Source organism: Chelonoidis abingdonii, chromosome 10, assembly GCF_003597395.2.
Source record: "Chelonoidis abingdonii isolate Lonesome George chromosome 10, CheloAbing_2.0, whole genome shotgun sequence".
Lineage (NCBI taxonomy): Eukaryota > Metazoa > Chordata > Testudines > Testudinidae > Chelonoidis > Chelonoidis abingdonii.
The window spans coordinates 64,406,784-64,423,870 of NC_133778.1; the positions used below are offsets into that span (position 1 = coordinate 64,406,784).

Below are 17,087 nucleotides of genomic sequence, written 5' to 3' on the forward strand. Positions count from 1 at the left end.
TTGCCGCTATGCCTTAATTAATGGCTTTTCTTAGTAAGGATTCCACTTAAATTCTCTGGAGTTATCTTGCTTCCTAAAAACCATTTTTAACTTTATCAGGAGACTTCTCCTCTTGCCAAACAGCCAATATTCTACCCAAGATCAAATATAAAAATAGTTCAACTGCGGCATTTAAAGTTCCTGTCTTCTCATGGGTACTTGAGTAATTGACAGACAGAGACATTCACTTTTAGTTACACTGTTTAAAACTAATGCAGTTCAGTAGAACTGAAGGTTATTTTTTATTCAGTTTGATGTACATCAGTATTTCTTTCCAATTTTTATTGATCTCCATTTCTGCAAGAGATCAGGAACTCTGGCTTAAGTGTTCAAAAGTAGAAGTATAAAGGACAGGTGACAAAATATGGACTTGGGACTAAAAAATGGAATTTTTGAAAGTATCTAAGTGACTTCAAATGGGACTGTGCTGGTAAATCTTTTGAAAATCCCAACCTCAGGTCTTATCTTCATGTTCCTACTTTGAAAAAGGTTGGCTTCAAATACATTTTGTTCATAGTTTAGTGACCAACCGTTGATATAAAATTCAGAAAAATATTTGTATTTGATAAAAATGAACAAAGAAATAAATATCTGCCTGCAAGTGCAATAGCCTATGTTTTAACTTACCCTATACATTTCAATTAACAATGGTCTTCTCCCTACAGCTATTGATTTTGGGGTTGAATAGATTAAATTTTAATCCTTCTAAACATTTATCCAAGTCTGTGATCTTAATACAGTCCAGTCAGACTTTTTTTTTTTTCTCTTTACATTGCCAAATCACCACCACCATTTCCACAATTAGTATCCTTATTAGTGGGAGTAATATAGAGCTCAAAGACTGAATGGACATTTATCCCTAGAAAAACATCAGCTCCTCCAGAACAGGATTGAGACAAAATGGCAGAGCAGCATGAGAAAGCTTGCACTGTCAGCGTAGGTTCTGTTGTTATTTGGAGGATTTAGTCACCTTGACTGAAAGTCCATCTGTACTCTTTATAAGCATTACAATTCACTAAAAAGACAAAATAAATTAGTAAATAACCCTTGGCCAAAGTTACCAAATTTTACCTTTTTGAAGAGGGCAATAACTGTCTGCAGGATTCTTGTGAATATATTTATTAATTTGTTACCTTTCAGCACCAAACAGAACAGCAGCATTGCAGTAGGGAAGAATACTCAGGTCACAGTGAAAAAGTTAACCATTACACAATAATTTCCTTAGGAAAACGAAGCCAACATGATTATCTCTAGCTTTAAAATTGCTTGGAAGATTTGAGTTGAGATAAGATAGTAACTACAAAATTTAGAAGTCTACTTGATGGTTTTTCCTCAAATAAGCAGCTGTCCACATGGCATCTTGGAATTATTTACAATTTTACATATTAAATAACTTTGACTATTAAGTTTTCAAAAAGAGACTGATTCTGAATTATGAACTTCTACATCAAGTGGTTGTCCAGCCAAATTTATGATAATTACCACCTTTAAAAATACATAACCTTTTTATACTAACACTTCTTTAAAAGTTTGAGATTTTTAAACACAAAGCACCCTTTCCTATTACAAGGTTTTTTTAAATGGGATAAAGCAATATATGTAGTGTTCTAGAAACTTGCATACATCCTCCTCCAACAGTTGCAAAAATGTACTTATTTAATAAATTAAGATATTTTTTCTAATTTCATGTGTTAATATTCAAATAGACTTTATATAAAAATGTTAATCCGTACCTATTACAAGTAACCTACATATTTAGCTTTTTTCATCTGAAAGCCTGTTAAGAAATGATGACCTGCAGAATTAACGTATTCATTTTTAAAGTAATATTTGAACAACTTGTTGTCCAGCATTTAACAAAAATGTGAAAACAAAAAATAAATCACCAGACCAGCATTTGCTTTCTTGATTATATCAAGTAATTTCAAGTTGAGTTCTATAAGGCAGGTTGGTTGTTTATATGGACTGGGGTTTCCTATAGTTGCAGTGATATGCACATAGTGAAGTTGTTCGTTGATTGAACTAGATGAAGACAGGCAAATATGGGAAAATAAAAGTTTAGTTTCAAAAGAACTGAAACTTTTTTTCCCAAATGTAGAATAGGCACTGAAATATGCTTCCTTATGGACTTCCCAGGAGATTGTCTCTTCGCTGAGTATGAAACCATCTCGAAACTGAAAATAATGAAAACAGAATTATTAATGCTATGCATTAGGGATTAATTGTATTAATTTTGATCCTATATTTCCCATTTTCTATACCTTTTCGAGTCATAGCATTAAACATATTTGAAACTATGCAAGTGGAATGGTGAAAAATAGACTGCAAATATATTGTACAGCTGGGATATATTTTGTTTCAAGGCCAAACAGGAATTATTAGAATATGGGAAAAAAATGACCACATTTTTCTAAATCTTGCATTTCTAGTTATATTAGCTTTGCAAAATTCTACATACTCACTTGTCAGAGAGAACAGCTTTATTTATTTATTTCAAGGGAGAGTATCAATCACGATAAAGAGCGAGTGAGTAAATTTTGTGCCTGCACAGGTTAATTTCCATGACTGTTTGGCAGACTGGTAACATACATGAGCTCTTTCTTTAATTCATGCAAATGAGAGTTAATAAGACAGGTAAAACTACCGAAGGTAATGGAATAATTAGCAAGTCCATTGTAAGGTGCTAACAACCTCAAGAGGAAAAAAAAAGACGACTTAAGAGTTTGAACGTATTCACTATACCTTTTGAAGTTTACTTGTTAAACATACCTATTGCCTATGAACAGCAGTCTTCTCCTTCTTGAGAAACACTATGCATATGGATGAGGCTTTCACACTGCTCACTTTCCTCTGGCATTCTTAAAGAGATATCGAATTCATTTTATAATTACAGAAAATCTTAAACTGGTTATATTGTGACATGGAGACATGACTAGTAAGGATGGTAATGCTATATAAGAATTACATATTATCTTGAGTTGTGTTCATTAAAAAAACTAAATACTTCAGTGAATTACATATACTATACTAGAGTGGTCATAATTAAGATCTATAGATAGCCATTTAGTGCGCTTCAGAAATATAGAATACACTATGGTAACAATACTCAGGCAAACGCAAAACCGTAAAGAATATTCACTACAGAAAAAATTCTTTTAGTACAATGGGATTTTAAGATGGTGGCTTGTCCCCAGCCCATAAACTCCACTGCCATACCCAAAGTCTCTTTCTAGGCACAGTTTTATTTTCCAAACTTAGGTAAAAAACAGAACAAAACAAAAACACTTCTTCCATCCCCACTGGGCTACAAGTACTAGGGGATTTTCCACTTTGCCTCTCTCGTTCCATCCTGCTTCAAGGCCTGTTGCAGGATTCCTCCTTGTTCCTTGCACTACTTCCCAGGGCTTTTCCCAGGAGGTTTTTTTTTCCCCACTGCCTCGTCTCCTAATAGACTCCCTGGCAGCCTCTGCTGATCTTTCCTTCCTGACAGCCCAGCTCTTTATTTAAGGAACATATGTCCACCCTTCAGCTGCAGCTGATTAATGAATAGGGTTGGCAGGACCCAGATCTCTGGCCCTTAAAGGACAGACAACCATGTCACGGGGAATTTATAATTTTGTCTCTGCCCTCACTGGATATTAGGGCAAAGAACGGAGACAAAGAATTATACTGGTAACTAATCAGTCAATGAGGTCCTCTTAAAGGAGGGGAAGGGAAGGAGGGGGGCAAAAATACCAGGGTGTGAGTTCTGAGGCTTCTAGAAGAGGTAGGATACATAGAGAAGGTAGAATGAAAAGTTAGGGAAGTTACAATAGGTGATCATACCTCTGAATTCGATGCTTTCTGCAGATAAAGGCAAAAATTCTTCTGATTCCTACCATCACTGGATCCCAGTTGTTATAATGGCATAAGAAAGTTGCAATGAAAAATGAGAAAAATACAGGGATTGCCCCTGCAAAAAATAACCAGGAAAACTGCGCCTGGAATTAGAGCATGATTATAATTTATCCAACAAAGCACAATAGTAGTTTCTTTTAACATTTCATTTTTTCTTCATTTGTGACAACTGCCATAAAATGGAGACGTGTCTACTATTGTTATTGTTAAAAGTGTCTAACTTGCATCAAGATTGTAAAGACAACTGCATTAGTAATTTATTAGCTCCTCTGTTGCTACAATAGTCAGCATATGTGTTTAAGACATTTCCACTTGGAGAAGAAAAATAAAATCTATTTGTAAACCGTGTTGGGTCTCAGTTCCTTTGAATGCTGACCAATGTTACAATTTTTGCATTTTAACATTTTCTATAAGATCTCTTGGTTCATCATGTCCTCAGTCACCCACTGTGTTCAATTCTCTTTTTTCCTTACCTCCTTACATTGGGTTCTCCACCTACATTTTTCCTCCCCTTCTCCTCCTGGTAAAATGTTTCTCTTTTCTAGTTTCTCAAATGATTTCACTCTTACTCATTCACTCATGGACCTTAGAAACTCTACTAGGTACAGAACATCAAGAGAACTACATCTTCTAGCTAAAAGCTGATGTGGATCAACATTCAGGTGAGAAGCCAAACACTCCTCACAGGCATGGAAAGAGATGTGCTGGGATTCATACTAGGGTACTGTCCTTAAACTCTCTTTTGGGGACTCCATCTTCCATATCAGTCTCTGGAAAATAGGCATGCATCTCCCCTCTCCTAAATTACATCTGGATGCTGAAAAATGGAAGCACTCTCTTTGTTTCTCCACCAACCTGTACAAGTTTGATGGCACTAATCCATGAAAGTTTAATTGCCAAAGATGAGAAGGCAAGTGAATTTTCCAAGCCCTGAAACAACTGTATGGACAACCCCAGTGAAATGTCACAAAACACCACACCTACTCCACCTAGATTTGAATTTCTGACCAACAGTTTAGCTGAAAAATATATATTTCAGGGCAATTTGTGCCCCCAAATGTCCATTTAAAGAGACAGATGTGTGCATTAAAGAAATAAAAACAAACAATTGAAGAGAAAAATTTTTGGAAGTGGTCCTAGCAAAGAAGTTCTGATTTTTGTCTGCCAAATAAAGCATATGAGAAGCTAATAATTTGGGAATGAACAAGAATTTGTTCTTCCTGAGTGTGTATGGGGGGGAATACAGCATTTTTTATTAAGTTATTTGCTCATCTGTTTTGAAAGTGAGCCATAAATTAGATGAACAGGATTTTACCTGACTCTAGGGTAGTAAAAGTTAGCCTGAGCATCTGGAATGTCTATTGCATACGTAAAGCTTCAAAACACAAATTACAAGGTCTGTTCCTTTTAAGAAAAATAAAATAAAAGCAGAACTACACCCTTTAAAGCTTCTTTTTAGCTAGAAAAAGCTGATTAACCATAGACAAGGCTCCCCCTTGTGGAAAAAAAATAAAATCTTATAAAGTGATAAGAAATCTTGGTGTTTTAATGACAAGAGTATGGACACCACCTCATTCTTAGGAATCTATATCTGCAGCTATTAGAATTGATTAGTGTCCACATTAATTTCTGAGACTAGCTTCAAATAATTGAAATAAATGTTTAAATGAGCTTAAAAGTTACATTAAAACATGAGGGACAGTGTGACCTGGTGGACAGGCCACTGGACTAGGACTAAGAGGACCTGGGTTCAATTTCTGGCACTGCCACTAATTTGTTGGTTGACTTCGTACAAGTCAATTCACTCTCCGTGCCTCAGTTTCTCCATCTGTTAAATGGGGATTATGATACCAACTTCCTTTGTAAAGCATGTTGAGATGAAAATGCTTTATAATAACTAGTATTATGAATAGGTGCAACAAGTTTGACTTGTAATGTCTAAAGCATGCAAGTGTCTTATATTTTAGTGCTTTTCCCTTTTCCTCAGAGCTTCTGTCTTTAGGAGAGAGGCAAATCTTATGTCTCCCAGGGAACACAGCCAACCTGAAGCACCCAGCTTCAGAGGGAATGTTCCCTTGAGCTAGTTCTATCCAGAACAGCTCAATTACAGAAGGCACTGAAGGGTAAGGAAGGGAAGAATTCAGAACTCATCCAGCCACAAGTTAAAACCAAAAACAGACCTAATTTGCCTAGGTCAAATCAGGATGGTGTTACTTAGGTGTGAGAAAGAGACAGGCAGACAAAGTCAGACAGGCAGACAGAAACCTGGATGGTAGAGGACAGCCATGTGAAAAGAAAATAAACTAGAAAGTGTGCAATTTGAAGCTGAAAAGGAAGGCAGACAGAAGAGGGAAAAACCCCTACACCATTACTACCTTTCTTGGTGGCAATGTCTATGGGGAGGTGAAGAAGGCGACAGATTGCTAATAAAAGGGTAGCCAAAGGCAGACTCCAGAGGCAGCAACTGTTTTCAGTGAGGGTGAAGAGATAATAGTCAGAAATAAAAGCAACAGGAAAATCCACAAGGAGCAGGAAAAAAAGAGCAAGAAAAAGGTCAGGGGGTGTTGTGCCTGAAGGATGGAAAGGGTTAGGGAAGGGAGGAAAGGAATGGATATGTGCAAAGGACTAGGATTAAGACAGATGCTGCCAGCAGATAGGCAGACAAAGCAGAGGTAGAAAAAGGTTAAAATAAGGAAAAGAAGAAAGAGCAATTGAGATGAGAGTAAAAGAAATGAGATTTGTTATTAAATGTTTTGGGCTTGTTAATATTATAAATGTCAAACAGATACAGTACAAGTGTTCAGATTATAGTGATGAGTGCCATAAAAATAATTAGGAAGTTAAAAGATACTATCTGTTGCTATTGCATTAGTGTGCCTCGCATCTGTCATGCAACATTGCTTTAATGCTGTCTCTTCCATTTCAGATGCTGCAGTGGTTTTGTGTATTTTGCGCTTATACAGAATAAATTCTATTTATTTAAAGGACTGGGCTGAGAATCTATTTGGGTTTATACTTTAGAGAAGAAACTGCTCCAGTTTTCTGGGAATTACAAAAGAGGATTCCTGTTCATTCAACCATTGCCGCAACTATATTTAAATAAATTGCCTCAGAATATGAAAAATAAAAAAAGCTTGCGAGCCTTTTACACTTCAAAAGATATAAATATAGCTGCCTACATGCAGGGAGTAAAATTCTTCTTGTTTTTGTGGAGAAAAGTTAATTTGATTTACTGAAGAACTTTTCATTTATTTTTATATTCTTGGTACAAAGTTTGTGTCCTTTATATGAATTGCTTAAGTTTCAAGTCCAAGATAATTAGGCTGGTTTTGCCCAGGCTTTAGCTTATTCACATGAAATAATTTATTTTAATTGTAGTTTCTGTACACTTAAAGTTGAAAAACATCCTAAAGCTGTACCTTAAAGTTGAAAACACTTTCACTTTCTTCCAAATAGAAAAGGTATCATATTTTATGTCTGCTTTCACTACCATTATTCAGGTTTGAATTCAGCCATCTTAATGCTTGCCATTTTCTTTGCTGTGGCGACTGGCATTTCACATGAAGAAAGGTCTTTTCAAAATAGCCTACCACAAAAACATTGGCCCACCTAAAATGTCACAACAACAGACTTCACAACACATACAGATGTTGCTGAACCCAATGTCCAAAAAATAAGATTTGGGAAAAGTCAGCCTATATAATGGAAAACAACAAAATAAAAAATGATTCCAGTCTTCAGAGTGCTCAGCAGCTTCCAGAAGATGCTGTATTTTGGGAAATAGTCATTAAAAATGTCATGTAATTGCATAAAAATAAGGCAATAAAGCCAGAGGAAGACCTGCATTTTAATGAGACACATGACAGTAGCAATGCTTCCTCCAGGTTTTCTTTGTACTGAGCAAACAAACTTCCTTGAGAACTACACTGTTTACTCTCATGGTTTCAGGCACAGGAGGGAGTGCCCTGCCTGTGGAGTGGAAGTCAGCCAGCATCTTGGGGCGGGGAGTGGGGGGTGAGGTGTCGGGTCAGGGTGAGTGCTCTGCATGGAAACCAGGGAAATGAGGAAGTCAGAGAGAGAGGGAGTGGTAGAGTCAGAGGCAGTGGAGAGATGTGGAGCAGTGGGACAGAGTGGGGGGTTAGAGTGCCAGGGATAGGAGTGGGAGAAAAGTGAGTGCTCTCCCTGTGGAGGAGAGGAGCTAAGGAGACTCAGAACAGTGGTAGAGGCAGCTGGCTCCAGACACGGAAGAGGGGGTTTGCATCTCTTTTGCCAGGGTAACTGCTCCCAGCTCTGGTCCATTCCTAGGTACCATGGCAGCTGCTCCAGCCCCTTTGGGTCCCACTGTTACCTCCAACACCTACAGCTGGGGAGCCCTTAATCACCACTTCACCTCTCACAATGCCCACCCCAGGAACAGAGAAATTTGTGAGTGGCATCACTTGACACACAGAGCCTCATGTACATGCAGTTTACAAGGAACGCTGGTCAGTGGTATACATCACTCAAATAACAGACTATATTTTCAAGTTTTATCATGCAAATCATATTGTCCAGACATTGTGAGGAACGCAATAATATCCTTGTACATCTGAATGGTTTTCCAAGACTATAGTGACATTTCAGATGGGGATGGTTTTAGCAACAAGTGTAAATGCTCCTTTTCTAAAACAGGGCTTTTATCTGGCTGCATGATCGTGGTGAGTTTAATGTTGCCCTTGTAATGTCCACCCTTGTTGAGGAAGAGATTCTTCTCTAAGTCGCTAAATGAATTTATATCAATCATGTGACATGCAGCTCTTGGCAAGGGGAACATCTTCCAGACTTTTGACACTTTGGCCTCTAAGTGCCAAAGAGCTTACAAAGAGCAGAGTTGAGTCATCCCTTCACACAGAGCAATGGCTGTGGCAGGATTAGGTGGAAGGAGTTCTGAAGCCTCAGCAGGAAAAGACACCTGCTTCTCACCACAACTCCACTTGGTTTTCTAATTGGAAAGAGTGGGAAAAGCGTTCACATCAGGTAAAGCTGGCTCACCAACACACTCCTACCCCTTTTTTCCAGTAGAGGAGAAAAGTGAGAAGATGAGGGAAAAAACTTTAAAGTTCAAAAAAAGAAACAAAGCTTTTCAGTTTATTAAAAAACCCAAAGGGACATTAAGTCAACATGAAACAAAAATATGCACAAAAAATGCACACAGAAAAAGAAATCAAAATTGTTCATCAGAATTTAAGTTTTCCCTGTGAAAATGTTGTGATCAGCTTTATTCTCCCCACATTTAAGTACCAGAATGGGGACAGACCCTCTGCACGGAAATAAAAGAATATCTCAAAAGGACTGTAAGAACACACAATTTAATGAGCTACTGTAATAAGTTATCTAATGAGCTAATAAATTACTTTTTAAAATAAGCCTAGGCTAAAAATGTGGTGTAAACTGAACAACCACAAGTAACACCTAAAACCTGTGTGTTCACTCAAGACATCTCCATGATGTATAAATTGATCCAAGTAATTTTTCTTGTGGGGTCCATAAGGAATTGTTAGTGTATTTTTATCATCATCTTTGTGGTTGAGCTTTGATCTTTTGAGATTTTATGAACTACCCAGAGTCAAGTTGGACTGAAGACCCCACTTCAAAAGAAAAATGCCACTGAGAGTGGTAGGAGTGATCTGCAACCGGCAAACTGAGTTAATACAGGACATTTGGAATATTAATATCCATAGGTTTCTGGAACTAAATATATTGTGACATCATAGTAAGTATAAGTGAGTTCACCCTCAAAGAGCTGCCTAATATACAATTTGGGTGACTGTGTCTACCTATATTCCTTGTGTAGTTTCACCTGAATAGAGCAGAAGTGAGCAAATTACGGTCTGGGGGCTGCATCTGGCCCTCCAGATGTTCAATCTGGCCCTTGAGCTCCCACCAGGGAGTGGGGTCCAGGGCTTGCCCTGCTCCGGCGCTCCAGCTAGGGAGTGGGGTCAGGATCTCCCAGAAGCAGTGGCATGTCCTCCCTTCAGCTCCTATGTGTAGTGGCAGCCAAGGGGCTCTGCAAGCTGCCCCCGCAGCTCCCATTGTCCGGGAACTGTGGCCAATGGGAACTGCAGGGGCGGCACCTGTGGACAGGGCAGTGCACAGAGCTGCCTGGCTGCGCCTATGCATAGGAGGCGGAGAGGTGACACGCCATTGCCTCTGGGAACTGCTTGAGGAAAGTGCAGCCCAGAGCCTGCATCTCTCATCTCCTCCTGCACCCCAAACCCCTTCCCCAGCCCTGATCCCGCTCTTGCCCTTCAAGCCCCTCGGTCCCAGCCCGGAGCACCCTCCTGGGCCCCCAACCCCTCATCCCCAGCCACACCCCAAAGCCCGCACCCTCAGCCAGAGCCCTCACCCTCCCCACACACACCTCAATCCCCTGCCCCAGCCAAGAGCTCCCTCCTGTACCCTGAATTCATTTCTGGCCCCACCCCAGAGCGCACACCTCTAGCCGGAGCCCTCACCCCCTGCACCCCAACCCCCAATTTCATGAGCATTAATGGCCTGCAATACAATTTCCATACCCAGATGTGGCTCTCAGGCCAAAAAGTTTGCCCACCCTGGAATAGAGTATATGTCCACTTCCTGACCTGCCTTAGACTGTTTTGTTGCATTGAACAGCTGCTGCATGCCACCAACGGGTGAAGGGAATCCAGTATACAAAGTGAGTCCGGATCCTCTGACCTGGGAATTGCTATAAGTGTAAGCTGCTTTTAAATTATTGTACTGCTTACTGATCCATTTTAGGGTTTACCATCAAGACAAAAGAACTTCAACCATTTCACTATTATTTAAGGGAAAGGAAAATTTCCTACTTATTTAGCAACATACAACTGTTAGTCATTGTTGTCATTTGTTTAAATTTGTCAGAACATAAAGGAAGCTTTCATGATTTCCCTTCGATAAGCACCAAATGCACTTAATCAATATCCATCTTTTTTTTCATGAGTACAAAGAAGAACTAACTATACAGATGAAAAAGATTATATATACACTAATTTCAAAAATTGTGAGGCATATCACTTATGCACTAATGTATGCTCTCTCTTCCCCCAACAAGCAATACTTGTGCCAGTTTTGAAAGCTACTCCAAGAAGTTAAATAGGTATCGTAGAGACAGATCAAGCGATCTCAGTTGCTATAGTTAGACTTTCCAGCAAAACAGATTAATTTGCTCCAATATTAAGAGCAGCAGCAAAGTTTTAAGAGCCCATGATCTTAGCAAACAGAAAAACAAACCTGTAAGATGGAGAGTTTTGAATCAATTAAAACAAGAATGAAAATGAAGACGAAGTAATACTCAATATGTATGTATATATTACGTGTTACTATACATAGAACATAAGAACAGCTATACTTGGGTCAGATCAAAGGTCCATCTAGCCTAGTATACTGTCTTCCAACAGTGGCCAATGTCAGGTGCTCCAGAGGAAATGAGCAGAACAGATAACCATCAAGTGATCCATCCGGTTGCCCATTCCCAGTTTCTGGTAAACAGAGGCTAGGGACACCATCCCTGTCTATCCTGGCAAATAGCCATTGATGGACCTATCCTCCATGAACTCATTTAGTTCTTTTTTTAACCCACTTGTAGTCTCGGCCTTCACAACATCCTCTGGCAAGGAGTTCCACAGGTTGATTGTGCATTGTATGAAAAAATACTTCCTTTTGTTTGTTTTAAATCTGCTGCCTATTAATTTGATTTGGTGACTCCTCATTCTTGTGTTATGAGAACACTAAATCCAGATTATAATTCATATAAACAAATTAAGAATTTGGAGCTCCTTGCCATTGATAAAATACTACAGTCAAACATTCAAAAAGATAGCTAAAGTTTATATGAAAATCATGACAAAAAATGATTTAATTTTAATAGGATATTCAACAAAAATTTAGACAATTTAGTTTGAGGGGGAATATAAATGAAAAATTGTGGCTCATTTCTGTTCTAACACAACTATTTTTGGATATTTATTATAATCACATGAAGTGTTCTCCCACAGTTATTAACTTATATGACAAAATACCCATGAAAATAAGATGTTTGTTTTTTTAATTGGGACCTCTTCATTTAAAAATTTAATGTTTACTGTATTCATAAAATCTAGGATTAAGCCTTAAACTGTCCATCTTCTGCAGACATTAATCTACAGGTTTTTTTACATCACTAACTGAATATTTTCAAGATATACAGGTCACAGAAAGGATTTTACACTATTAAGTTGCTATTTAAGGATGTTGTTACATGCTGTTTTACAGGTTTAGTTAAATGATTAGACAAGGTAAGGGAACTGAAGTGGGAGAGTTTGGTGATTTAAATTACTTTTCATTGAAGTTGTATTTCAGCGAGATAAATTAAGTATGCAGTAACAAACAAGATTAAGATACATACAGCAAGGATGACAGACAATTCAGTCTCGATAATTAACAGTAATAGAACAATACTGTACATTGTGTACATTCAGCTTTAACACTGGCATTGCACTAAAATGCACCTACTTAGGCCTGTTAATAATGCTCAAATCTTATCAGCAATCAAGTGTACATTACCTTCTGCATGCACATGTCAGCTATTATGGACAGAGGTATTGTAAGGCTTAGCGCAAGTGTGCCTATCAGTGATGAGGTAAGAAAGCAGCCCCTAAAAAAATATAAAAGTCTTATTTAAAAATTAAGACACATACTTTAAAGTGCAGAAGAGATTTAATCAAGGTTATCTGTTAGTTAAGGTTTGTTTTAAGTGTAAAGCCATAAGGTTTGTTTTCAGAAGTCCTTTGCAGGACACCTTCAATGTGAAAATGACTGAGCCACAGAACATATATATATTTTAAAATAAGATATTTCATGGAATTACTGTTAATGTGAAGTAGTCTTTAGTTCACAAATTATTGGCCCAACAAAAGATCTAGAGCAGTGGTCCTCAACCTTTTTTGTCTGACAGGTGCCAGATGACGAGCCACAGAGGACTGTGGTGGTGGACAAGCATCGGCCGAAATGCCACGGACAAGTGGCAACGTCAATAGGCGTCGCTGCCGACAAGCAGAGTCATCCAGAGCCGTCGCCGTTGAAGATCGACAGCATTTCGGCGGCGACACCTCTGGATGATGCTGCTTGTCAGTGGCATTTCGGTGGATGCTCGTCTGCCGGCCAGTATGCAGGTGCACTTAGATGCCCCAGCGGGCGCCACAGCACCCGCGGGCACTGCGCTGTGGACCCCTGATCTAGAGTAAGGCTTGCCTAGTTTGAGCCATTTTGGTATCAAGTTAACAGCACCTAAGATATTAAGAAAGGCTGTAAGTTAGACACTATGATCCATCAAGTCAATGATCCCAAATGTAAAACCAGGCTTGACAACAGATACCTTCGTAAGCGGTATTCTGCTTTGTCATGTAAAGAATCACTGATTTAATAACTCTGTAAATGCTTATTTTCCCACTTCAGTCAATACTGTTCATTAAACTAAATTACCTATTTATTCATGAGTCTAATGGTATTAGATGCTTGTGGACTATCAAAATCAGTAATTAGGAAGTTTTACGGGAAATCTGGAAAAAAACAGAACTTGTACCCTTTTCTGTTTCTTTATCTCCACATCATCAAGGAACAAAGAGGGCACCGGATATATTTTTTCTATTTTAATTTAACTTCCTAATTACTAGGGCTGGTCAAAATTTTCCATCAAAACTGTTTCAACAGAAAATTGATCTTTCTACTAAAAATCAACCCCCCTCCTCCAATGACTTTCCACAGACTGACCTCCTGTTAAAAAAAACAAAAACAAAAACTCTACCCTTCCACCCACCCCATATAAAACCCCACTACCAATCCCCACACCAATAGAGTTTCTGGCTGAAAAATGCAAAGATTTTATTCAGAAATGCCACTACAAAGCCTCAACGGAGATGTAGTCCAGGTGCCTCAACACTCCACTCCCTAAGGGCCAAATTACCAGACAGACTACATCTCTTATGAGGTACCATAGTGACATTACCAAGGTCAAAATTTTCTGTTTCCCACCGAAGATTTTCAGTTTTTTGGCCAAAATGTTGAAGTTTTCCACAGAAAACAACCCCCTCTCCCTCAGTTATCTGACCAGTATAATTACCAACTGGAAACAAGACCTTAAATTTAAGAATATCAATTTTTTATTTTATTTTTAAAAATTCAGTTAAGTCTTTCCTGTGTAATTTATGGATAACTAGAGAATTAGTAGGAGTGACATCACAGAAGCTATACACATGAAATCTAATTAATTGGAAGGGGATGTGATTTTTATTCACATCACAAAATTGTTTTATTTTTGTTAACATCTATTAAACTCAAACAGTTTGAACAAACAGTTGGAAAAGTCTTTTGGGTAAAGACTCTTCAATTAAGCAATGAGAGAACCCTATTCCAAGCCATTGGGTCCTTTTCAGAGAGACTTCCAGCAAAACAAAGACCAACAGACTGGCGATTATATTTGTAAAGTTTAAAAAAAAAGGCCAGAAAAAAATACTTGAGTGGGGTGATGGGGGGAGTAAGGGGAAGCAAACAAATTTTAGGCCTTGTTTACAGAGCATAAAGCAGCAAAAAGCACTCTCCAGTCCCCAAGAATTAAATGCACAAATCCAAATTTCCAGCTCATGTTCACAACACTTAACTGGTTAGATACTTTCTATGACCCAACTTTAAGTTATTCCAAATACAGAAGTAATTCAACCACACAGAAATTAAGTCGTATGAAGTTTAATTCAAACCTACAAATATGAAGAAACAAATAATTAAGATTCAAAATCTGTCACTTGGCTCTTCATCTTATGCATTTATGCCATTGTACGTACAATGAAAAAGTTAAATTAAAAAAGCAAAACAAAAAACTGGTCTTGTGGGGACTATTTGCATGTTTGATGTTAACTCAAAGAATCCTAAGATTCTCTGGGTTTAGAAATATTTTAGGGAGAGTTTGCGGACAAAATTAGATTTCTCATTCACTGCATTGCCACAAAATCACTAGCTTAATGTAAGAGCTGGGATCTCAACATTTAAATGGTTTCAGCTCAAACTAGTGTTACAACAAAAGAATATTTTTCTAATCTACACTTTGGCAATTATTTTTTTTCTAGTTTAGCAATCTTGCATCATTTTTCACCAATGATTTAATACTATCACTAGAGAGATGTCTCTTATTAGCAAAATGGTGTATAATATTTCAAAATATCCTGTCAAATAATTAAAATGAAAACTTATCAAAATACAAAGAGCCTATACTCTGTGATGCATGTGTAACCTTCGCAGTATGGTTCAGTCACCCTCCAGTGACTAGGCTGCTCAATTCAGAAGCCTGGCACAAAAAAACGGCCATTCAACTTCTCGTAACTGTTGTTCTTTGAGATGTGTTGTTCATGACCATTCTAATTAGGTGTGTGCGCACTATGTGCATGACAGCCGGAAGATTTTCCCCTAGCAGCATCTGTAGGGTCGGCTTGGGCACCCCCTGGCGCTGTGACTTCACAGTTCCTAATATAGGGCTCTGTCGACCTCAGTTCCTTCTTGCCGGCTACTCTGACGGGGGTAGGATGACGAGTATTGGAATGCACATGAACAACATATCTCGAAGAACAGTTACAAGAAGGTGAGTAACCGTTCTTTCTTCAAGTGCTTGTTCATGTCAATTCCAATCAGATGACTCACAAGCCCAAGTTCAGGAGGTAGAGCGGAGTCGTCCACTGATTGGAACACTGCTCTTCCAAAGGCTGCATCGTCTCTGGCCTGCTGCGTGATTGCGTAGCACGTGAAAGTGTGTATGGAGAACCACGTCACTGCTCTGCACACTTCCTAGGTGGGGACCTGTGCTAGGAACGTCACTGAAGAGGCCTGAGCCCTGATGGAGTGTGCAGTGATCGAAGGAGCAGGCACCCCTGCCAGGCTGTAGCACTCACAGATGCAGGATATGATCCACGACAAAATCCGCTGAGAAGAGACAGGAAAACCTTTCATTCTGTCCATCACTGCTATGAATAACTGGACAGACTTTTGGAATGGTTTAGTTCTCTCAATGTAGAAAGCTAGCGCTCTTCAGACATCCAATAAGTGAAGCCTTTGCTCCCTGTCACTCAAGGGCAACTTCGGATAGAACATCGAGAGGAAGATGTCCCGGTCGATGTGGAACTGGGAGACAACCTTCGGGAGAAAAGCCGGGTGAGGCCTGAGCTGAACCTTGTCTTTATAGAATATCATGTAAGGAGGCTCTGATGTTAGGGCCCTGAGCTCAGACACCTGCCTAGTTGAGGTTATCATTACCAGAAACGCCACCTTGCATATGAGAGAGAGAGAGAGAGAGAGAGAGAGCAGGGAGCAAATCGCCAAAGGCTCAAATAGCAGCCCCAAAAGTCTGGATAAGACCAAACTGAGGTCCCAAGTCAGAACAGGCTGTCCAATCTGCGGGTGTAGCCTGTCGAGACCTTTAAGGAAACAGCTGGCCAATGGGTTGGCAAAGACTGAGCATCCCTCTGCATGTGGGTGGAAGGCAGAGATGGCAGCCAAGTGAACCTTAATTGATGACACAGACAGTCTCTGCTGCTTGAGGTGGAGAAGACAGTCCAGTATAAGTAGCACCAAGGCAAGCGTCAGAGATGAAAGGTGCTGCACTGACCAGACTGAAAATTTCTTTCACTTGGCAAGGTAGGTAGCTCTTGTGGTGGGTTTCCTGCTGCCAAGGAGAACTTGTCTGACATGATCAGAGCAAGAAAGCTCCACTGGGTTCAGCCATGGTGCTTCCATGCTGTGAGGTTCGGATGTTGGAGACGGCCACGATTCTGAGTTAGTAAGTCCGGTAAGAGCGGCAAGGTAACTGGAACTTCCACTGACATTTCCGGGAGTGATGTGTACCAGTGCTGGTGGGACCAAGCTAGAGCTATCAATATCACTGAAGCTTCTTTCCTCTGTAGCTTGAGGAGCACCTTGTGAACAAGAGGAACGGGCGGGAACGCATATAGGAGATATCCTCCCCAGGGGAGGAGGAATGCATCTGCGATGGAGCCTGGTCTGTGATCCAGGAAGAAGCAAAACTGCTGACACTTCCTGTTGTACTGCATGGCGAACAGGTCTATCTGGGGAAAGCCCCACTAATGGAAGATTGA

General features: G+C 39.3%; 1 protein-coding gene across 5 annotated transcripts in view; it reads right to left on the reverse strand.

Moving 5' to 3' along the window:
- Window positions 1-1,004: 1,004 nt before the first annotated feature.
- The window catches only part of SLC35F5 (solute carrier family 35 member F5), a 42,755-nt gene continuing 26,672 nt past the window's right edge, over window positions 1,005-17,087 (reverse strand). For 3 of the 5 annotated variants that reach the window (XM_032783752.2, XM_075070265.1, XM_032783753.2), the window contains 4 exons: window positions 12,517-12,607; window positions 3,865-4,019; window positions 2,809-2,897; window positions 1,005-2,213 (listed from right to left, as the gene is read on the reverse strand). In XM_032783752.2, coding sequence (XP_032639643.1) covers window positions 2,816-2,897; window positions 3,865-4,019; window positions 12,517-12,607 — 328 coding nt within the window. In that variant the 3' untranslated portion in view covers window positions 1,005-2,213; window positions 2,809-2,815. Of the gene's footprint in view, window positions 2,214-2,808; window positions 2,898-3,864; window positions 4,020-10,371; window positions 11,206-12,516; window positions 12,608-14,609; window positions 14,706-17,087 lie in introns of those variants that run through there. The other 2 variants (XM_075070266.1, XM_075070267.1) reach the window with 2 other exon arrangements.